At 36.0% G+C, this 24,736-nt stretch overlaps 1 protein-coding gene across 7 annotated transcripts in view; it reads left to right on the forward strand.

Moving 5' to 3' along the window:
- STXBP4 (syntaxin binding protein 4) overlaps nucleotides 1-24,736 on the forward strand; it is a 170,039-nt gene that overhangs the window by 15,759 nt on the left and 129,544 nt on the right. For 6 of the 7 annotated variants that reach the window (XR_009255220.1, XM_058704670.1, XM_058704671.1 and 3 more), the window contains 5 exons: nucleotides 2,862-2,994; nucleotides 12,534-12,640; nucleotides 12,825-13,044; nucleotides 14,012-14,090; nucleotides 20,302-20,396. Coding sequence is in view for 6 of the 7 variants with exons in the window: in XM_058704670.1 (XP_058560653.1) it covers nucleotides 2,862-2,994; nucleotides 12,534-12,640; nucleotides 12,825-13,044; nucleotides 14,012-14,090; nucleotides 20,302-20,396 (634 nt within the window). In the remaining variant the exon portion in view is untranslated. The remainder of the gene's footprint in view (nucleotides 1-2,861; nucleotides 2,995-12,533; nucleotides 12,641-12,824; nucleotides 13,045-14,011; nucleotides 14,091-20,301; nucleotides 20,397-24,736) is intronic. The other variant, XM_058704672.1, reaches the window with a different exon arrangement.

The following is a 24,736-nucleotide window of genomic DNA, read 5'->3' on the forward strand; positions in this document are numbered from 1 at the left end:
TATTATTCATAGTAAACACATGCACATTAGCCCTTCAGCTCAGATTCACAGGTCTTCCCTGGAGAAGGGTGTCAGGCTGGTTAAACTCAGGATGTCTTTCTCTGACATCACCTCCTGAGAGCACTGGAAAGTTCTGGTCTCCAGGGGTCACCAGCCAGGCTCATCTGTGGTGTGTGCAAAGAGCTCCATGCACAGCTTTATGCTCTGGTGCTGAACAGTTTTACTTTCTGGGACAGCAGAGAGTTTTGTCCAACTACTTAAGGCAAAATCAAGGCCATGGGAAAGAATCATATGACTGAGGCAAGATGGCCCCAACATCCAGGCTCCACCTCCCAGTTTCCACTCACCAGCATATTCTTAACAAAAAGGTAGCATATTATATATACTCTTTGATCTTGCCTTAAAAAAAAAAAAATATATATATATACATATATACATATATATATGTATATATGTATGTATATATATATATATATATGTATATATATATATATAAATTTTTAAAATTATATCCTGGTGGTCTTTTTATATCAGTCTATAAATGTCTTTCTTGTACCTTTTGTAACTATGTATTCTATCCTATCAATTTACCATAGTTTATTCAGCCAGCACCTTATTGATAGACACCCATTATTTGCAATTTCTGAAGATTTCAAATTATGCGAAAATAAATAACCTAGTATACACGTAATTTTGTATTTTTTGCGAGTATCTTTGGGATAGATTCCTAGAAATGGGATTTCTGGATCAGAGGGTAAATTTAGAGTTTACCAAATTCCCTCATTAGAAGTTATGCCATTTTGCATTCCCATCAACAATGTACAAGAGTATCTCTTTTTCCACAGCCTTGTCATTGGAGTATATTGTCACAGTTTTAAATTATATGTTGATCTTGTAAGTAAATAGCAATATCTCTGCCTAGTTTTAACTTGTAATTCTCTGGGATTAAAGTTGAGCAGCAGAACTATTTGTAATAGCTAAGAAAAAGTAAATAATATAAATTTTTAACATAAGGGAGTTGTAACATAAGGTCCTGGCAAGTAAATGCTGTACAAAATACAGAAATTCTGTTGACAATTAGAAAAAGAGGGATCCTTTACTGAAGCACTAATATATGGTGGAGATTATGAGTATCCCCATTGAAGGAAATTTGCATTTGGAGGGTTTAAGAGGTTATACAAGGTACCTAATGAGGTACCTTAATTCCCCCTCTACCTCCTCTCTCTCAATTTTAGGCTTCATTCTTTTATGCCCTTATAACCTAATATTCCATCAAAAGTGGGCTGAGCTTCTGAAATCTGTAACAGTGAAACATTGTGGACCTAGTCCCTTCTGCCTCTTTTTCTAGCTAATTGACCGTTGCCCTAGTAACCAGAGAGGCCATCCAACACCAGAGCTTAATTCTGTATAATGCAACCCTGAACAATGTCCTGTGTAGAGAGCAAAATATTCAAAAGCAGGAAGGCTTATAAGGTTTTGTGGGGTTTTTTGTATTTTAATTTTTTTCATCCTGTCTTTTTTATTATTTAACTTTTGAATACATGCTTTCTTAAAGATATAGTTAGAATTCTTGTGGCAGAAGCTAAGAAAGCTTTTTCTAAAAACTGTAATAATATTTAAGATACGAGGCACCTTTTTTAATACCAGTTTCAGTTTTTTTGATATGTGTGAAGATAGCTCCAATATTCATCACTGGCTTTAATACAACCACGAAGCATATCTTATGCCACATTTCGCCTCTAGAGTAACACAAACTGGGTTTCCATTGCTGTTCTCCAGCTTTATAACCTTAGACCACCAAGTTAACCTTCCCAGACTTTGGTGCTTTCAGAAAAATGAGGGTAATAATCTTAGGAGTTGTATAAATGCTAAGTTGAATAGCATAGTGTATGTATATTGCTTAGCACAACCCCAGTTACATCATATGTAAGCAGGCAGCCCTAAGCCTTATTTGAAACTGTGTTCAAGCCCTCTTTGACCAATAAAAGTCTCCACTCTGACTGGAGTGTTCAGAAACACAATTTGAGGGTATGCCTTTTATAGAATTCTTTTGACAGTTCCTTCTTTTCTTTTTCTAAAAAATTTTTTTAGTATTTATTTATTTTTTGAGAGACAGAGAGAGCAAGTGGGGTAGGGGCAGAGGGAGGGGAAGACACTGAATCTGAAGCAGACTGCGGGCTCTGAGCTGTCAGCACAGAGCCCAATGTGGGGCTCAAACTCATGAACTGCAAGATCACGACTTTAACTGAAGTCAGATGCTTAACTGCCTGAGCCACTCAGGCGCCCCTCCTTCTTTTCTAATGTCATTGTTCTTAACGTTTGACAGAAATTATGGATGAGCATGTGCTTTCTATCAGAAAATACTCTTCTGAAATTAAAAAGATAAACTTTTCTTTTTGATATTCAAATGGAGGTCATATTTATTTTGCTTTAAATGACTGCCAACATGTCTTTTAAAAAGTCACTTACCTAACTCAATAAAATCTTTAATTTGGGGATTGATCCCTCAGTGTAGTCTAAGAAGCCAGCTAAAAAGGGAAATCTGTTCAGTTACCTTTAATAAACCTTTAAATATATTTAAATTATATGTTGAAGGTATTTTTCTTCCTTCTACAACAGAGAAATAAGCACTATTGCTGTAATTTCTTCTATGGTTTGTTTTTATAGAAAAAAAATACTACAGATAACAGAATCCATTTGATTGTTTTCCTATCATCATACTTTTCTAAATGTCTTTACTGGTATGTACTGAGTATATGGGGTTATCTAGATCTAAGAATTTGATTTAACAAGTAGTTTGAAGAAAAAGTGGACATAGATCCTCTAGGCTAACCTGTGAGTGCTAATTTACTTTATCTTAGGGATCCTGCCTTTCAGATGATTACAGTTACCAAGGAAACGGGCCTTGGTCTGAAGATCCTTGGAGGAATTAACCGGAATGAAGGTCCCTTGGTATATATTCAGGAAATTATTCCTGGAGGAGACTGTTACAAGGTAAAAATTAAAATAAAAATAATACTTCACCAAAAGCCAAACCTACTAGTGGTGAGGTTTGTTTTCCTACTACATCAGTAAATTTTTAGTATTAATTGAATATCCCCGGTGACTATTTCTCAGTGAAAGATCTTGTAAGAACTAGAAGATAGGCCTTTACCTTCAAGGAGCTTTAACCTAACAAATAAATAGGAAGTAAACATGAAATAAATCGGAAAATAACAGATTTCAGAATCTTTTTTTTTTTTAATGTTTATTTATTTTTGAGAGAGAGAGACAGAGAGAGACAGAGCACAAGCAGGGGAGGGGCAGATAGAGGGAGACACAGAATCTAAAGCAGGCTCCAGGCTCTGAGCTATCAGCACAGAGCCCAACACGGGGCTCCAACTCACAAACGGTGAGATAAATAATATGCTATTATAATATATGCTATTATATGCTATATATAATATATTATATTATATATATATTATATGTAATATTATATGTAATATTATATTATATATATTATATGTAATATATATAATATAATATATGCTATATCTAATATATAAAATTATATAATATATGCTATTATAATTATATGCTAATATAATATATGCTATTAGCATAAATAATATGCTATTTAACTCTTATCCAAAGTCTGATTTTGAGAAATTGTATTTGAAGGCATGTTATCTCTCCACTGCTGAATTTGGATTAAGTCAGATCACTTAAACTGGAAGTACCTTCATATTTTGCCTCTCCTAAATGCAAAATATACAAACTCAGCATATAAGTTCTGCTCAACTCTGAATTTTCAGTAATTCATGTTTAGTTTGTTATTTATATCATGCATTAGTTGCCCACATGAGAAATTAGATTCAGACTTAAGACCAGAAAATATCTTTTTTTTCTTTTTTTACAAATTAGAAAGCCTTACTCCCCTCTTTGTTATAAGAAATATATAAATCATGATTTCCTTTTTGCTCTGGTTGCTAGAAAGCTCAGATCCACATTTGAAGTACAATATCAACAACTCAGTTAACAAACTAGTTACTATATTTTCATTTTCATTCCTCCTAAATTTCATTTGCCATATCTGTTTTACTAATGTGATTCTATCTGTCTTTTGTTGAAAATTGCCTGCAGTCCTTTTCGGAGAGATATAGGATACAAAGAATTTCATAAAATAATTGTATTAACAGCAAGCTATAGAGCATGAGAAAGGATCCTTTTAACATTAGGTTTATCCATATTGTTGTTCTTTTAGTTATTTTGATTCAATAAATAGTCCTGCCCTTACCTCCACCCTCACCCCAAACATTTGTTTAGCAAGTAGTTTATCTAGGCAACTGGATTTTTATTCCCCTTGTTAGGAAAAAAAAAATTAGTTTCGCCAATAATTTCGAAAATAGTAGAAATGATTTCAATTGTTTCAAGCTTGTTGAGATAATAGGATACACTTACCATGTTGTAAGTGTTATATAATAAATTTAGGATATATATAATAATACTAATTTTAGCTATTAAATTTAAATTATTAACCAAATAAAGTTTACTTAAATACTAAAGTGTTTAACAAATTCAAACAAAAAATAAAATTAGTCTTGTAAGAATTGAGGTGTTTATGACTGCTTTAGTTGAGGGATGTGTGTGTGTGTGTGTGTGTTCACTATAGCCAAGTTATTTCTTAGACCACACTTCATACAGTGTAATAATAGATCATGGTATCTAACAAGTGATAAAAATTTGCTATTATGATACGCATCAATTTGTGCTTTTTTATTCCAATGAAACATATTTATAGTTAAAATAATAAAGTGATAACATGCTGAGTGACACTTAATCTGCTATCAGTGGTAGCAGACTGGGAAATTAAATACTTTCTCTTATTGGTTTTTCTTAGAATTTCATTGTTTGGAAGGCTATCAAAAAGTAGTCATTTAATGGACTATATTCTATATTTACCACTAGAGAGCAGCACAGAGTTATTAATGTTCCTTGACAGTATCTGGTCAAGTCCAAAGGAAGAAAACAGCCAAAACAGAGAAAGGTGGAGACAGAAGAATAAATACACTTGCAATGCTCACACTTATTTTTGTATACTTCCTCAAGATGGAGAGTTACATGCATATTTATTCTGCAAATACAAATTGATGCAGTTTTATTTTTAAATGTTTTTATTAATAATAGCATTTACTGTGTTCCAAATACTGTTAGGCATGTTGATAAATTTCTAATCTGTGCAAAATTTCTGCATAGTAGATGTATTCATACAATAGGAAACACAGGCTCATAAGATTATCCTTATTAAGTTGCTGAACTGAGCACCTTCATATTTTTAAATGCATATGAGTGCTTTCACTTGGTCTAATTATAATATTCTGTTGTTTGAGAATTACAATATAGGTAATCCCCAAGCTTATAGATGGATTATATTGCATTTATATTCCCAAACTTCATATGTTAGAGGGCTATTGGAACTCAGAAGAAATCTTTAATTAATCACAGCTGCCTGAACCCTCACCCCCACCCCCTTACACATGCATGAATGTTTTCCTACTGGGAAATACAAAATACAGTACTGGTTCAGTAACCAAAATACCATGTTTCTTTGAAAAACATATTCAAACTTGGGGCATCTTGACAATTTTTCCATTGCAATAGAAGGAAAGATTCTTCCATCTCAAAGTGTTAGAGACAGCCTATAGGATGAGATTAGATGTACTAGGTACTGAGGAAATATGAGAACTCCAAGGCCCTTTTCACCCCACCAGCCAGTTCCATATCAGTCTGGAGTCTTTAGTGTTCAATCTTAGACCTTTTTCTGGCTGAGATACTCCTTTGAGCTTCATACTCACATGTCCAATTGCTTGGTCAGCATTTCCACTTGGATCTCCTTAAGGCATCTCAAACTCACTGTAGTTGAGGCAAGAGTCATGATAGTCACACCATAGCCTCATCTGGCCATCTCTTCCCAAAGAGAGCTTCTTCCTCTGTTCCCAAACTTGATGAATGACACCTTCCAGTTGTACCAAGTTAGAAAACCTAACAGAAGCCTAACTACTTCCTCTCCCTTAACATTCCTCCCCAGTTTTATCAGCACATGCTGTTGACTTTTTTACTCTCTAAATATCACTTGAGCCCATCAGTCTTCTTGATCTCCACCACCAGCACATAGCTTTTAATCAGATCTCACAATAGCTTTGTCTGCTTTTATGCACCATGCCTATTTCCTCCCCAGCCTATCTAACTAATATTCAGTTGCCTGTATCACGTGACTTCTGCCCTCTACTTCTCTGGCTTTCTATCTTTATGCTTCCAGAGTGGTATTTTTTCAGTTTCCTGAAGTTCTTTCTCATATGCTGTACCCTCTGACTCAGAACACACCCATGCTGCTGCCGCCATGACTTCCAAATGTCTATTCAAAGACTAATTCCTAAGGAATGTGTTCTCGGTGCCCTCCAGTTTAGGCCAGGTCTTTTTTCCTATATGTGTTCCTAGATCCCGTTTCTTTCCTGAGATATCACCGATCTCAGTTTGTAGACACACATCCATATCTGTACTTATTTTATCAACTCTGAACCACAAGACAGTATGTTTCCTAGGTGGGAGGATTCTATCTGGTTTTATTCACAATAACGTCCTTAGTCCCCAATGTGATGCCTGGCATAAACTAATTGCTCAGTTAATATTTATGAATGAATGATCCCTTAGTCATTCTGTCATGTTTCTGCCTGTTCCCCATTCCCCTGCCACCATCGGGCTCCATACCAAGTCCCCTTCTTCCCTTGTCCTTTGTGTTATATTCTGGACACAAACTTTCTTTGAAGTTTTCACATGTTTTTGCTTCTTTGTTTTCCTGCTAATAGTGTAAGGAAAGCAGGCAGTGATCAAAAGCTTTTCTTCAAACCTGAGACTACATTTCATATATCATTTAACTGATTCTAAGACCTATATTAAAGCACATACGTATAAGCTCTATGAGATGAGTCTTACAATCAATTTCATAGTGTAATTGGCAGCATTTTCTTAGTGCTGTGTAAAATAATGGCCATCTTACAGTCAATGTCATCTTACATTTGATAAATTCGGGACCTTTTTTTTTTTTTTTAAGTCAAATCCTGTAGGTAAAGACAGCGATCACACAGATGTAGATACTAATGGTTAGTCATTGTCACAGAGGATCGAAGTAGGACATATTTATCTTTCAGAGGAAGTCTGTTTTCAGAATGTGCTGATCCTAACCGTGGAACTCAGACCAAGGCCTCTGGATGACATAGTGTCTAGAAGCCAGTCCCATCAGTGGAAGCTAAGGAAGTAGCAACCCAAGAGGGTTCACTTTACAAGTCATTCTTTTCTCTTTTGCCATTATTACTACTGTCTGAGCCACCTTAATTTTCTCAGACTGTTTTCTGGCCCTGATTAATTTATTGTGGGCTTATTGTGTACCTGGCTGGGGGAAACAACCATGAAAAGGACATGGTTCTGGCCAACTGAAAAAAATTAGTGCTGCTAGTTTGGAAGTTGCTGGATTAATGTGCTCTAATATGAGAGAAAAAGCTATGTGGACAAATAGGGACAGCACAAAGTAAGTGTAATTACTGAGATAAGTAAAAGTGCTTTTGGGGAGAGAGGAACAGATAAGTAATTCCAGGCGATTGGGGCAAACTTATCTCAGAGCAAATGTTTGTACTTTTCAAGTGCCAGTTCATCAGGTGGAGAAGTGGTGGGGTAGGTGGTGTGAACAACATTTTCTGAGAATAGATTGAAGAATTTGTATGCTGAGGAGGGAAGGTGGATGGTGAGGCTGGAGAAAGTAGATTGTAGGTAGTTTGTTGTGCTGAGTCTGGGAAGCTAAGGAATTTCAACTTTTCCTACCCATGGGCAGCCTTTAAAGGTTCTTAATTTGAGGAGTAAGTAGGATTAAATTTGCTATCAATGCGAAAATTACAACAGGCATGGAATTCTGATTCAACTCACCTTTATTTGACACCTACAGTGTGCTAGAATTTCATCTATGTTACTTAATTACTAATAGCAACCTTGTGTGATAGGTATTTATCTCCACTTTATGGCTAAGAAAATGGAATCACATAGAGATTAAGCATCTTGCCTAAATTCATATTAGTAACTGGCAGTAAAAGAAGTTGACAGTTTCTGAAAGTAATGGGAAAAGAACGGGAAGTCTTGCAGGAGCCTTCCCTAGTATTCAGGAATCAAGAGTTAGTTAAATCAGAGTCAGGCTGTATAGATGGTTTCTTAGAAAACTATATAATGGTTATTGTAAATGAACAGGGCTGGTGGTTTTTAACAGAAGTGTCTAAATGGTCAGGGATATGTTATGACTTCAACATCTTTGTAAATGTCAATGCAAAAGAATGCAGACCCTGAAGGTGGGCATGTGAAAGTGCTTGGCGCCTTGCCTGGCGCCTTATGCAGTTGCTCAGTAACTGCTGAATCAGAACCCAGACAGTGTGGAAGAGGCCTCGGCTTGTCCCCGAAGTTAGTATCTTCACATATACATTAATCCAACTGGGGCAAGATTCACTGGTTTTGAATGCCAGACTTTTACGGAAATAGCTGTGTTTTAGTTTGCAGGTTCTGACTTTTAAACAGGTTCAGAAATTCACATGATCAGCTAAGATCTTATTCTAGGAGGCAAAGAAAAAAAAAAAAACGCTGTAAATACTTTTTAGTAAAGGAAAAAATATATATAAACACCAAAAGCTGCAGTTAGAGGGCATTATTCTTCGTCCCTTTTCTGACTCTTGTCCTGATGGAAAATGCTACTTCGGTACCTCAGTGTGCTTTAATATAAGATACATTAAATTGTGTTCATGGGAGCTTTTCCCTCTGTACTGCTAATACTGTACAGTCTGAGAGGAAAATGTGGAAGATAGCAGGTCTGCTCAAACCCTGTTGCCTACCTGTTTTTTTTTTTTTAATGTTTATTTGTTTATTTCTTTGAGAGAGAGAATGCGCGAGCACACTAACAGGGAAGGGGCAGGGGCGGGGGACAGAGGATCTGAAGCAGGCCCTGTGCTGACAGCAGAGAGCCCAATGCAGGGCTCAAACTCACGGCCCGTGAGATCATGACCTGAGCAGACACTTAACCAACTGAGCCACCCAGGTGCCCCCACCTGTGTGTTTTCAGTAGCCTTTTCCTCTGTAACCCTGACAGCCAGCTGTGGTCTATATAAGATACATGGATACGGGAGCTCCCTCCAACAATTTTTAATTCAGATCTATGTTTTTTGTGGATTAGCTCTTGTGCCTCTCCCTGCCCCCTTCCCCTCTCACTCTCTCTCTCTCTCTATTTGTTTATGAACATCTAGCTAGCAAGTTGTAGAGCTCAAATTAGCATTCGGGTCTATCCGGCTGCCACACCTCCTGCTCTTTCCTCTTCTGTCCACTGTGTCTGAAGGCCCCTGCCCAAATGGAAGAACTGCCATCTGACAGTATGTACTGTCTGCCACCCTGATTCTAAAAAATCCTTTTTTTCCTTGTCAGTGTCCTTTAATTTTTTTTTGATGTTTTTTTTATTTTTGAGAGAGAGAGACAGACAGAGCGTGAGCAGGGGAGGGACAGAGAGAGAGAGAGAGGGAGACAGAATCCGAAGCAGGCTCCAGGCTCTGAACTGTCCGTGCAGAGCCCGATGTGGGGCTCGAACTCACGAACCGTGATATCGTGACCTGAGCCGAAGTCAGACGCTTAACCGACTGAGCCACCCAGATACCCCTCCTTGTTGGTGTCCTTGAAAGCTTTGCTCCAGTGAAACAGAGCTTTCTTCTGTCTTCGTTTTCCCCTTTTCTCTCCCTAAATTGTTGCCAGGCTTTGTGATACAAGTCAATAGTAGTATAGCCATTAAATTTTAGTTGCAATCTACCTTACTGAACTGATTCCAATAAAGAGCTGGAACCATTGATTCCAAATGGCCTAGGGCTGGATTTAATAATGACATTTATTTAATTTCACTTACTTATTAATTTATTTTGAAATTAGATTAAAAATTTCTCTATTTGACCCTTACTTCCAATATAGAACTGGAATATAAAACCAAAACATAATTCAGCTAGCTAAACACATTGTTGGGGCAGATATTATGAGCTCCTTTTTATTTGGGGGGGATGGAGAATTTCTTTTCTTTTTGATGATGTGACATTTGACACATATAAATGGAGCATAAAAATAGAATGAACACCTATGAATCTGCTTAGAGTTCACTTAGAGTTACTTAGACTTAAGAAGTAGAAAATTTTAGGTACTACTCAGGCTTCCTGTGTCCATTCCCTGATCACATTCCCCACCCTTCCTCCTGGAAATAAGCACTCTAGAATTTTGTTTATTCTCCCCCATTATTAGCCTTATCTTTTTGCCTGTGGCAGAAAGGTTGTTTTTCTTGTTTGTTACTGTTTCATCTTAACCTTGGGTAGATAGCTGTTCTAAAACAAAAATTTAGCATATTAAATTACAAGCTAATGTACATAAATGTCTAAGTATGTCTGGATAGAGTTGATTTACATGCATGTGTAATCAAACTCTGTAATAAGGTTTGGGCCCAGGCAACTACAGAACAGTGTTTATAAAATCTTATAAAAAAAGCTTTTTCGTTTTACTGAATATGTAGTATCCTTCTGGTAGGTACTTTGCTTTGTCTTTTCCAGCATTACTGTTGTGTTTTACTCCTCATACATTTGTCAATAGAAGGGGGGAAAAATCACTTGTCAATATAGCACTTGTGTTGTGTTCTCTGACTTTGCTAGTTATATTTATAAAATTGAAATTTTCAAATTTTATGTATTTTAAAATCAAATTTTTTTTAGTTTAATTTTTTGAGTAATGTTCAGAATTTAGAAGAGTTGTAGAGTCATGCATTTAGGTTATAGTGTCTTTTACGTAGTATTTGAAATGACATTTCCATAAAATTTTTTGATATTTTATATTTATTTATTTTCCTATGTACTTAGTATTCAGTGTAAGAGGTAGCACTTGGTATCTTTTTTTTTTTTTAATTTTTTTAATGTTTATTTCTGAGAGAGAGAGAGAGAGAGAGAGGACACAAACAGGGGAGGGGCAGAGAGAGAGGGAGACACAGAATCCAAAGCAGGCTCCAGGCTCTGAGCTATTGGCACAGAGCCCGATGAGGGGCTCGAACTCACAGATCGCAAGATCATGACCTGATCTGAAGTCAGACGCTCAACTGACTGAGCCACCCAGGTGCCTCACTAAATATCTTTTTAAAAAACAAAAAAAAAATAGCTATTGTTATTTAGTAGTGAAGTAACTATAGATTACCATTATTATATATAATGAAGTTCAGATTGAAGATCAGTTAGTTTTCTAAGGAATATATCTTAGAATATATCATAGATAAGACTTTGAAAGGAGATATTTCCTTGAATTTGTAGAACTTAATTAAATGCCATTAAGGTAAAAATCTAGCTCTTTTAACCATATAAGCTTCTTCCCTCATTACAGAAATATTGCCTTCTATCTTTGAGAATAATTGAGACATGTCTTAGGAGCTGAAAATGAAAAGAGCTCATTCTTCATTTCCAGTTTGAATTAAGGAAAAGGACAGGTAAAGACCGAGAAACTTAAATTAAATTAAATGAAATCTTGTCATCAGTAGGCTCTGTTCTTATCCAGTTAGGCTAGTTATAGCCAGAGCTGGGTCTTAGCAGACAACGCAAGGCAGCCGGTTAGAAGTGGTCATCCTTAGTAGGACATGAGTAAAGCTGAATATACAACCAGCTAGACCTGCATCACAGGAGTTATGACGGATCCAGTAAAGAGCTGAAATATGGGTAGGATCAATCTAACTAAGATCCTTGACTGAATTTTTAGAAATCTTACTGCAGAGGGGCGCCTGGATGGTTCAGTTGGCTAAATGTCTGACTTGGGCTCAGGTCATTATCTCCCAGTCCATGGGTTCGAGCCCTGCATCAGGCTCTGTGCTGACAGCTCACAGCCTGGAGCCTGTTTGGGATTCCGTGTCTCCCTCTCTCTCTGCCCTTCCCCCACCCATGCTCTGTCTGTCACTCTCAAAAATAAAGAAACATTAAAAAAATTTTTTTTTAAATCTTACTATGGAATGAATCTTACCAATTTGGTGGGATGAGAGATGCAGGAATGCTCAGAAACTAAAGTGAATGAGTCTTGCACTCTGAAATATTCTAGAATTATTTCACTTTATCACAGAGTCAGAGCTGTATCTGTCTCATACGTAGTACCAAGCTTTTAAAACAGGTCTTTTCCTGGTGTGCCAGGCAGGCTGTGTCTTAATCTAGGCATATATGTATTCATGTATGTCTTCAGGATTCTTTAGTGTGCAAATTTAGCCTGTGTATGCACGAACCATTCCATTTCATCCACATGTAGGCAAACTAGCTAAAAACTTTTTGCTATTGAGGTTCTTTGTCCAGTATTTTCTTTTCACTCTTTTTTTAAGAGACTGTTGACTAAAATTTTTCTTTGGTTTGGTTACATCAGTTTTTTTTTTTTTTTTAAACCATCAATCTTAGTTTCTTTATATATATTACTTTTTTCGTTAGGATGGACGTTTGAAGCCAGGAGATCAACTTGTCTCAATAAACAGGGAATCTATGATTGGTGTATCCTTTGAAGAAGCAAAAAGCATAATTACCAGAGCCAAATTAAGGTAACTCTCCTATCCATAAAGTAGAATGAGTTTTTTAGCATGTCTTCTCAAAAATAGTAATTTGAGACTTAAATACTTTAGACCCTAAAAGAAGTATATTTTCATAATATTTGAAACATTATCTTAAAATTCAATTGTACCATATCCATAACCTATCCATAAAATTATTGCTTTTTAATGCTAGGTCAGAACCTGCTTGGGAGATAGCCTTCATAAGACAAAAATTGGATGGCAGTCATCTAGAAAATCCATCTTGTACATCCCTTTTACAAGCTTCAGGAGAATATGGACCACAAGCCTCAACATTTAGCCTTCTTCCTTCTCCCCCTGAAATACTAATTCCAAAGACTTCATCTACTCCCCAAACTACAGATACCATTTTATCTTCTTTTAGGAGAAATCAGGTAATCTTACATTTCTCTGTATATTTATCCGGTCTGTATATTTTTATGTTTGTTACATACACATAGAATTATAATTTCGGCAATGCAGTTTATTTACTTGAAAGATCTTTTCTTTTTTTCCTGCTTAAGAATTTTATGCTGTGCCGTGTCAATAATACAGTTTTTCAAGTCAGTGTGTCTTTGGTTCAGAAAGTCAAGATCAGGGAGGGCCTTGCAAAGATATGCCTAGATAGCACTCAAAACTGTGTTAGGCATGTCATATTTATTTTCAGAAAATGTCTAATGGTTTCTTGTTATTCCTATTTTCTGCTTGACTGAAGACAGGCAGTCTACCTTTTTGTTCTTAGCTTATTCTCCTGCACAGTGAGACAGTAATCCTGATTACCCAGTGTAGGTGGATATGGTTCCCTCACGTGTGTATGCTAATACCTAGTTCACCCCAGTAGAATCACACAGAAGGAGGAGTTTCTACATCAAAATCAGCAGTTCATTACTAATTGCTGCAGTGCCCTAACAAATCAAAGTTAAAACAAATAGAGCATATACTCTTAAATTCCATGTTAGCTATAGAACAAAATAGGAAACTCAGGTAGGCTTTCAATCAATGGAATAAAATTCATCAAAGGTAATTTCAGTTTCAGGTGCCTGCTAATAAGATGCAGAGTGTAAGATTATCTGTCAGCCTCTTCTACTTTTTTTATTTGGGGTTATAATACCTTTCCAAAGATAAGGTACATGGCCTTATGTTTTGTTGTCCTTGGACAGCATAGAGCTGAAAGCAGTTGTTACCTTTAATTCTGAAATGCTTTGCTTGAAGATAAATATACCAAAATTTTAGAGATTTCATATTTTTTGGACCACAGCTTTAATCTTATAAACCATTCTTTTTATGTTAACGTGAGCTTCTAGTCTGGTCTTTGACCTACTTTAGAAAATGACATTTTATATTCTTCCTTTTCTTTCATAGATAAAAACTGGATACAAGAAAACAGAACAGACTCCAATTACTTCTTCAGAAAACAGCCCTACGGATATGTCTAATACAGGTAAATGCACATTTAATTCCTCTTTACTGTTATTTCTTTCAATTACTCTTTCTCAACGAGGAGTACATAATGTGACTTAATAGACTTTAAAGAAGGGTGCATTATGCCTTTTTTCCTTCAATGAATAAAAGAGTAAAATGAATGTATTGTGCAGTGGTCCTTGTTAGATTATGATTTTTATTAGAAATTTTCCTTAACAAAGAGTTGAAATTTTAAGATGCATTATCATAGCGGTATCTGTGAAGCTGTAATAACCAACGGACGGTTGAAACCAAATAATGTAAACTCGCCTTTAAATGAAGATTAGGCTGCCTTGTCCTTTTAGTGAAATACTGATGAGGTTTATTAAACCCACCTTTAAGAGGTATTATAGATAGGAGCATAGCTTAAGAAATATGTTTTTTTAAGAAGAGATTATTATAGATGTAAGTTAGAAAGAACATCAATGTTATGAATTGAATATTATTGCTTATGATTACCATAAAATGATTGACTGACTTTTTAAAACAATGAAGTATTAACTGTGTAACCTACATAAGAAAAGAATTTTTATCAAACTGTAAAGTATCTGTTAGTGGCTGAGATATCAAGAAAAAAAAGCCTTCCTTTTAAATTATCTCCAAAAATTAAGTACTACAACAACAATCAAAAAGCTATGCTTATAGAAAGGAAATTTTAATTACATATGTTTAAATTATAATGCAAACTGTTACCTGTATATTTTAATTTTTAATGGCATTAATCTAGATCAAAATTGTAAAATAAGGACAAGTTAGTATAAATTATATAGTATGATAGTCCACTTGGGCTACTGTAACAAAATACCACAGACTGGGTGGCTTATCAACAACAGACATTTATTTCTAACAGTTCTGGGGGCTTGAAGTCCAGGATTATGGTGTTGGCAGGGTCCCGGTAAGAGCCTTCTTCAGGTTGCAGGCTTACCATCATGTTCTCATGTGGGGAGGCAGTAGGAAAGCCTAGGGGATCTCTTTTATAAGAACACTAATCCCATCCATGAGCTCCTCCCTTATCACCTAAGGCATCTCCTAATGCCATCATCTTTGAGGGTTAGGGTTTCAACATGTGAATGTGGGGAGGACACAAACATTCAGACCACAGCACATAGGCACCACACTTAACAGGAACTTAAAGCGGATTCCATAGTGGTTTCCTCTGATTTGGAGCAGTATTTACCAGTGGGTCGGCAGCAGTCTTTAGCCATAAATTATATGCCCTTTTACTGGGTGGAGTCTGTTGACTCTTAGAAACTTTATTAGTATTATCCCCTTAATGTAATTAATTTCTATTCTCTGGATGTATTGTTTTTTCTCATGTGAGAAAAAAAAAGATAAATGAAAAAAACAGACGATGGTGAGGATACATTTATATAACATATTTTTAATTTGGAAAGTAATTGAGGGGCACCTGGGTGGCTCAGTCGGTTAAGCATCTGACTTCAGCTCAGGTCATGATCTCACGGCTTATGAGTTCGAGCCCCACGTCTATCTCTGTGCTGACAGCTCAGAGCCTGGAAACTGCTTGGGATTCTGTGTGTGTCTCTCTCTCTTACCCTCCCCTGCTCACGCTCTGTCTGTCTCTCTCTCAAAAATAAAATAAACATTAAAACAAACAAACAAAAAAAGAAAGTAATTGAACTACTCAATGCTTCTCAGTCTTTTATTAATTCAAGAAGCATTTACGAGTATGTCATATATGTAGAAAACATAGTTCAGTAGGAATTATGAAGGAATTAGGATATTTTCCATGAACTATTTAATAGTCTATGGTGAAATAAAACATGGAGTTAAAAAAAAACTTTCATTATTCAGATTAGAACATATATACGTATGTGTCTATTTTATTGAATAACTGCTGTTTGCAGTGTTCTTTGTTAACTGGAGCAGGATGTGAGTGGTCTTCATGCTCAGAGGAACATACTGTTTTGTCACAAACAGTGCAAAGACATGAAGGAAGTGGATTGAGGAGAGAAATGGGTGAGCGTGGTGTAGGGAAGGCACAGGCTCTGAATGCAAATGTCAGACCCAGACGTTCATGTCTTTGCTCCTAAATTATCAGCTGTGTGACTTTGAAATAGTCGCCTAGTGGGTCTTTGTGAGCTAATACTCCTGTGTGAAATCATGCACATCAGGCACTTAACACTGTAATTGGTACATAGCATATGCTCAGTAAAGTTTGCTGTTACTAATATTACAGAACCCACAGACTAAGGTGTAGCTCAGATAATATTCCAGGGCATGTTTTTAGAGCAGAAGCAAAAGCTCCCATCCTTTAATTCAATTCTGCATCCTCCCACCACCCCCCAAAACTAGTACATAGTAAAGGATTTGCCACAACATGCAGAATTCTTAGCAAAAAACAGACATCATCCAGATCTTGAAAGAAGTGGTAAACATCATTCAATGGATGAAGGAGATCATCCCAAGTGAAGAGGTACCATGAGCAATAGTAAAGAACTAAGGACCAGCTAGCTAGGTGTCAGATGATCCTAGGAGGCAGATCTGATTAGAGCAAAGGGATCCCAGAGCGATGAATAAAATGAAGTAAATTTACATCAGTGACTAAAATAGACAATACCATATTTTGTAATAGAAAAATGATTTAATGAAAAATACATTTGAGTGAGTAAGCTGTATGAAAAGTAAATATTAAAATGCAATTAAAACAGAACAGTTTCCTAGGGTAGAATTAGCATTGAGTTAGTCCTAGATTTTTACTTTCACATAAATGTCGTAGGTCAAATGTTTCTGTGGGGGGAAAAAAAACCAAAATCAACTCTAAATTATCTCTAGGTAACTTATCTATGTTGTGATTTGTCTGTTATAAGCACTTAATTATAGATTGTTCCCAAATTAGACCATTAACTGTCACATCTAAATTCCTTTGGCCAGCTGGTATTTATTAAAAAAATGTAAACAAGTTTTAATGTTAACCTCAACAAAAATTAAACTTAATTGAGGCAAATCTACCTCTGTTCCCATCTCAAAATTATTCCAAAGTGTAAAACTGGTTAGAATTTTAAAAATCCACACACTAGTCGAATATGTTTTTAACAACTTTTCTATTATATAAATTTATTTCAGAACCCACAGCCATTTGGTTACCTATTGCTATAAGGTAACCAACACATGATCTTATAAGTGGGCTGAAAACATACTAAAGACATTCCTAAAAAAATTAGTAAAGAATTATTGCGTGAAGAAATGTTATCGTTGCTTTAACTTTGCCATAACACAAACCACAGTCCTCCCACACTAAGGTTTTAGAACTGAAACCAAATAGTGATAGGGAAAGATATCCATGGAGGGTTCATGGTACAAACCAAATGGTTTTGATCCTGCCCTCTTAAACATTCTCTTTCTTCTCCTAAAAAGAGGAATAGAAAAGAAGATCCAAGAGAATAATAAGCCATCCTTTGAAAATCCTCACTCCCCTAGAGAGGAGCAAATCAAGAGCTTGAGGCCAGAATTGAGAGATGTCACTGGCAAATGGGAAAAGCTGTCTGTCTGTGGAGGCTTTTCAGGTCAAGCTATTCTGAATTACCAAAGCATGCCAGATTTATGCACAAATCCTCCTGAGCTTTTGACTCAAAGGTATAGGTTTAGGGGAAGGTCATCTGAAAGAAAGTGAGATTTTGTTAAGCCATGATTGCATATTGTTCAATGGGGGGTTAGTGTAATTTTACATTAAATCTTTTAAAATATTTTGCTTTGTTAATATTAACAATATTAGATAGTGTTCATTAATAGTTTTCTATGGTTTTTTATTTTACCTTTACAATCCCAGTAAGGTGGACTCTTTTATTCTACTTTACAGATGAGAAAACCTGATAAAAGATACAACACTTAAGAATAATGGCTTTGGGGCACCTGGGTGGCTCAGTCGGTTAAGTGTCTGACTCTTGATTTGGGTTCAGGTCATGATCTCACAGTTCTTGGGATCGAGCTGTGCTGACAGCATGGAGCCTGCTTGGGATTCTGTCTTCCTCTGTCTCTGTTCCTCCCCGACTCTTGCTTGCTCTCTCACTTGCACTCTCTAAACAAACAAACAAAAGAAAAAGAATAATAGCTCTGGGAGTCACAAGAGTTTAGAAACCTGACGTGGTCACCTACTAGCTATGTGATCATAGGCTAGTTTCTTTATGTTTTTGGGCCTTGATCTCTTCATCTTTTCAATGGGAATAGCAACATATATGTCATATGGTTATAGTAAAGCTTAATGAGTGTATCTATATGAAGTACTTAATGCACTGCCTAGCTAAAAGTAAGCGTGAATAAGAGCTGATCTTCTGTTAATTTCCACTGTTACACATAGCAAATTTTTATGCTTAGATCTAGGAGAACGTAGGTGAGAATGAAGGTCTTAGTGTGGGTTGGATGCTGTGTGTGTCCCTGTCCTTCCCTCTCTGTCTGCTCTCTCTCCCTCCCATCCCCCATCCCTTCCACACATTTACACTTGAATTGAGTAATTCACTCCCAGGATTAAGATTATTGGTCTGAAATCATAATTAAGTTAGCTTGGGTCCACCTAGTATTCATGTGCCTTAACTGCAGGTCAGGCACCAAGCTGAAGGTCATTGTCAAGCCTCACAAATCCATACCTTAAAAATGAAAAATAAAAGTTTGACTTATCTGCTGTTGGGTCTTCTATACCACTCCATGCCGATCTTTTGTGCCACACTATAGGTTTGGCACAGAATTTCACTTAAGAGAAAAAAATATAGATACAGATATATAGATATATACTATTTTTTGTCTCATAGCTAAAAATTAGGTATCATGTTAACAAAAGAGACTTTGCTGCTTTTATCGGAATTGTATAATAGAAGTCTATTATACTAAAATCACGCTTGCTTAAGGTTTGATTCCATTTGAAACTAAAAGTCAGTAACCATTTTTTTTATGATCTTGACACCTATAAGCTATATTCAAGATTTTACATAGAATGTTAAGGATGTGTTAAAGGTTTAGAGGAAGACTATTTATTTTCATATGCGCTTCTTATGTTCTTAAGAAAGAGAATGCAAATCATTTTGTACTTAGAGACAGATGCTCTGAGAAATTTAAAAAAATTAAAACACTGCATAAAGATGTGACATTTCAAAAAGTTTTTTCTCTTCCTCTTGTTTCTATGTAGAACTAGTAAAATACCATTTAGAAGTGTATTTAGAATAGTGACAATTTAGATGTAAGGATTGACATGAATTACAGGAATTTGTTTCACAAACTTTGTCATATTAAAACAAATAATTTTTCGGGGCTCCTGGGTGCCTCAGTCGGTTAAGTGTCCGACTCCTTTGATTTTGGCTCAGGTCATGATCACACGGTTTGTGAGTTCTAGCCCCACATCGGGCTCTGTACTGACAGTGCAAAGCCTGCTTGGGATTCTTTCCCTTTATCTCTGCCCCTCCCCTCCTTGCGCTCTCTCTTTCTCTCTCTCTCTCTGTCTCTGTCTCACAACATAAATAAACTGAAAAAAAAAGAAAAAAAAAACAACAAATAATTTTTCAAGGTCTAGTCCCTTGTGGCGTCTGGTCTCTTACTCATGCAGCAAGGACAAAGGCACATCTAAATTATCAGTGGAGTTTGAGAAGGTTGTTAGGATGGGTGAGAGGTGTATGAAATTTAATTCTTGAAAGTCCATCTATGCTCCTTGAAATATAACCCTTCTGTAAAATAAGAAATAGGATTTTTGGTTCCAGAAGTTCTGAGTCTATCATACTTAAGGTGCAAACTTGAAACAATTTGCATTTATGAGTTTTTCCTTAGTACCTTCAGAACTCCCCTAACAAAACCACATTTGCCTGTCAAAGAAGTATCACGATCTTTTTGAATTCCTAATACGATTTTACTTATTTGGAAGAAAAAAGACTTCGGTTTACAATGAGTAAGACATGATGATGATGGGGTAGTGGTAGGATATATGTTTGTCTTTTAAATTAATATTTCCATGGGACTTAATGCGTAATTGGCCATTCTTTTTATATCATATCTTTTAATGCTTAAGTGAAGCTGATTTATATAATACATTTTAGATTTAAAGAAAAAAAAATCATGAAAACAAAAGTGAAAACTGCCAACTGATTAGCCAGAATTATTTTTGAACAGCAGGAACCCAGAACACATTCTGTCAAATGAAAAGTTCTATTCCAATTAAATTTCCAATTAACGTGCACCCTGTTGTCTCTTAGATATTGCCCCTGCCTGGACTGATAATTATGGACCACAAGGAAAGAAGATTTCCCTAAATCCTTCTGTTCGCCTTAAGGCCGAGAAACTGGAAATGGTAAATACTTTAAATTTCCCTTTTTCTTCCATAAAACAACAGTGAGAAAGTATTCTTATTCTTTGAGAGGGTAAAGAACTAAAGCCATTACTTTCTTGAAGAGTTAACTTATTTGCAATTAAATGAATGGCAGTTTGGGTTTTAATTATTTATGTTTGAGTTGAGCAGCCAACTCAGGAGTACAAAATAGAAATAAAACCTTTGGTAACTAAATTGACACCAAATTAATCAGTTTCCTCCTGTGCAGGAGTAAGACAAATGTGATGTTTTACAATGTAGAATCAAAGGGAACATGGAATAAATTATTACAAAGTGTATGTAAAAGCAGTAAGTGCAAGGAAACAATTCTCCATTATTTAAGCTTTTAAAAAGCAAAGGGAAACTAAATCCTAAACAACAAAATAGTCAGATGCTCACTAAATACAAAGAAAATGGTAGAATGTACTTGGAGGTGCCAAAAAATAGTCCTGGGGAGAGTAAAGTATTGTATGTAAAAGAAACCTAAGGTGATTAAAAAGGAAGAATTAAAAGTAGAAAAGCATTTTAGAGCTTTTCCTGTCAGGTCACCAGGGAGCTTACAGCAAAAATGTGCCGTGTTTTTTGTTTTTTGTTTTTTTTAATTTTTTTTTTTTTTTAACGTTTATTTATTTTTGAGACAGAGAGAGACAGAGCATGAACGGGGGAGGGGCAGAGAGAGAGGGAGACACAGAACTGGAAGCAGGCTCCAGGCTCTGAGCCATCAGCCCAGAGCCTGACACGGGGCTCGAACTCATGGTCCGTGAGATCGTGACCTGAGCTGAAGTGACCTGAGGCGAAGTCGGACGCTCAACCGACTGAGCCACCCAGGCGCCCCTTGTTTGTTTTTTAATATGAAAGTGGATATAGGGCTGAAGGTCCACAGCCTCTGTTTTCCTGTCAGTTTTTGTGGATAAGGATTTTTTACATTTTAGGAGGAGTTGAAAGTGCATAGCAACAATCAATACACATTGCACTTATTCCCATATTCACATCTTTGCATGGTCCTATACCAGTGCCGTTTTCGTAGTCAATTTAAATCTTAACCATTGTTCAAACTGTAACTCAGTTCCAGTCCCTGTGTCTATTATAGTTGTTTCCCTTGTTTTGCACATCTACATCACTTAACATCACATCGTAGTGCTGAATACTCTTATGTGTATTTTGTTTTGACAGTGAGATAAAGTTTCTTCACAGCAGTATCTAGTACACCCACCACTGTTTAAACACTTGGTTTGTGCTCATTAAAACTTTCCCATTATTAAGTACTTAAGATATCTCCCTTAGATTTTCAAACTCCTGGCTCTCTTCTGCTAACGTGTACTCTCTTTTTATTGGTGGCTGGATTATTTGAGGTTTAAAAAATCTATAAATGACTAAAAAATAAGTTACTGTTTTTTAATGATGTTGCTTTAATATGCATTTCTGAACATCCAATATTTAATACTAACCATTTCTCTGGGTAAGGAGAAAGTTATCCAGCTAATAACTACTTGGCAGCCTTTGTTCTTTTATTTGATTTAAGCTTTCCTAGTGATGAGGGAGCATAGGGCAAGCTGAGGGCAAAGTACAGGCTAACAGCATCCCCCCCTCTAAGTGGGATGTGTGTGATATTCCTCAGACACTCCTGGCTGCCCAAGAACTGGGGAAAGGAAAGAAAGCAAGTTGTTGACTGATAGAGATCACAGTCATGCAGGATAGGTGTCTGCTTCAGTTTTACAGGTAAATTAGTAAACTACAAGTAAAAGGCAATCTTATCCATACCTAATCTCCAGAAACCTATAGACTGTTTCCTGGAGCCCTAATATCACCCTCATCAAGATGTAAGGGGGTTTAAGTGCCGGCCATGGTGATGTGGGAAACAAAGGCAAATGAAAAATTAAATTCCCTTACTGCCTACAGTCCATTGACAAGTCCTTGAACTAGGCAGAGTGACCTCCCTCTAGGAGCTCAGCTGCCTCAATGATGACACTTTGCTAGGGACAAAAGGGAATCTTGGCTTAACATTAGTCCTGACACCCCATCCTGTAAGTCTACTTTAACATATAAAAATTCCTTTGGTAACCTTCCTTTATCTCAACTCCCCCAAGATATATGCTGGCAATCATACTCCAAGCATATGACTCCCTGATGTACATCTGAAGGGTCTCATGACTAGATTTTACTAAACAGTAATAAATAGCATTTTCCTAACAACAGCTAGCCCCTCAAGGTCCTGGAAACCTTGCTTCCAAAATTCCTTAGAGACTTACACTGTCCCTAACCCCCTCCCAACCTGAGGGTAGACAGTTACCCGTCACAACCCCAGTGCAGCTCTTTCTGCCCATGGGTCCTGTCCCCGTACTTTAATAAAATCATCTTTTTGCACCAAAGACATCTTCAAGAATCCTTTCTTGGCCATCAGCTCCAAACTCCCATCATCACCCCATAACCGCATGCCTAGCACATGCTATTTTTTAATCTAATTATCTTAGAGATAAGAAAATCATCTAAATTTATACAGACTCTGAGAAATTTGAGTTGTTTTACTGTTGAATCAGAATTTTTAGGTTTTGGTCCTCCTTTTAGCCTAAACAAATTGTTTTTCTGGAAAAATAAAATGGCGGTTTTACAGTAATGGCAACCCATGTTCTGTGTAAATTCAGCATTTTTATTCAAAATATATTAGTGACTTTATTTAGTAGAGCATTCTTTGTTTTCAGAGTTTGAAACTGTATCTTACTTAATAAGAATTTTTTTTCCCCAAAATCCAAATTAGCTCCTATCTACCAAAATATTTGCTGAGCTACCTTTCCTTTTTCATTTAGTTGCATAATAATATAATAATATCTGTATCATTCCATTTGAAATAGGTCCTTCTATTTCAGTTGCTACTTTGCAGACAGATTCAGTAACAGATAAGGCCAATGTGATCAAATATTTAAAATGAAATAAAATTATCTTTTTCCTTTATCTTCTGTAAATATATTACATATAGCATCTAGGAAATTATTATAATAAAATTTCACAAGGAAAAGGTATTGACTGACCATGTGATTATTAAGTAATTAGCCTACTCAGTACAATTTTTATGAAAGACGAGAGGTTAGAATTTGCTGAAGCAAATTACCTGTCAAGACATATACATATATGGCATTGTCTTCATGAAATCCTCTATGTTTTACTAGTCTACTTAGGCGATTTTGTATCAGGATATACTGGAAAGTGATTTCTAATACAGAGCTACTTATCTCTTAATTCCTTGCCTGAAAAATGGATTGCCTTTTTGCCTGAGGATGATGTAATTTTACAGATATTTTAAAATAAGTTCACCATAGTTATTTGCAGTGCCATATTTTTTTAAGTATTTTTATGAGTACTATGGGTCTCATTTAATCCTAATGTTAAACCTGTAAGTAGACATGGTAAACACAGCAAATAGGTATACAATTTATTAGTTGGCTTGAAGACAAAGAATTACTGTACTTGTATGCTATCTGTATTTTTGTACCTAAGAAAGATGCTTTGGGATACAGATGCCATTTCGCTGATATTTACATTACCTCTTGCCATTTCTGTAACATTTGAAGAAAGCTGTAGTGAGCAACGGCATACCCAGTGTCTGATTACAGTTAATGAGATGTTCTTTGTATTAGGTTGGGAAGTATGTGATGAATATTGTAAAGAAGTTAATTTTTTTTTAAATTCATCATTCAGACATTAGAGTTAAGGGCATTTATTTGTCCAATTAACAAATTTGCATTTTTGCCAAAGGTTAAAAGATGACATTCATTATTATTCAAGAAATTTTTGGAACCTATTTTTTGACCAGAAATAGATTATTTCCTGCTTATATTTATGAACTTACCTCACTGACATGCTGTATTCATCTAGAATAAATTTCTAAAGTTTAGCTCTAGGTCAGTTTCCATTGTAGCTGATTTTATTTTGTAATTATTATTACTTAGTATAAAAATAATCATATACTTTTATTTATTTATTTATTTTTAGAGAAAGAGCACAAGTAGGGGAGAGTGACAGAGAGGCAGAGGGAGGGAGAGAGAATCTTAAGCAGGCTCTATACTCAGTGCAGAGCCCCCACAGGGCTCAATCCTATGACCCTGGGATCATGACCTGAGCTGAAATCAAGAGTTGCATGCTCAACCAACTGAGCCACCAGGCGCCCCAATAATAATCATATATTGCTTACCTTCTGTGACAGGCGTTTTGTTTGCTTTACTTCTGTAAAGTTGTTTTTATTTCTTTATATGAAAATATCAGTCATACACAGAATGATTATATTGTGCATGTACAGCTTAAAGAATACTAAAACAAACACACCTGTA

This window comes from Neofelis nebulosa, chromosome 16 (assembly GCF_028018385.1).
Source record: "Neofelis nebulosa isolate mNeoNeb1 chromosome 16, mNeoNeb1.pri, whole genome shotgun sequence".
In the NCBI taxonomy this organism is placed as follows: Eukaryota; Metazoa; Chordata; class Mammalia; order Carnivora; family Felidae; genus Neofelis; species Neofelis nebulosa.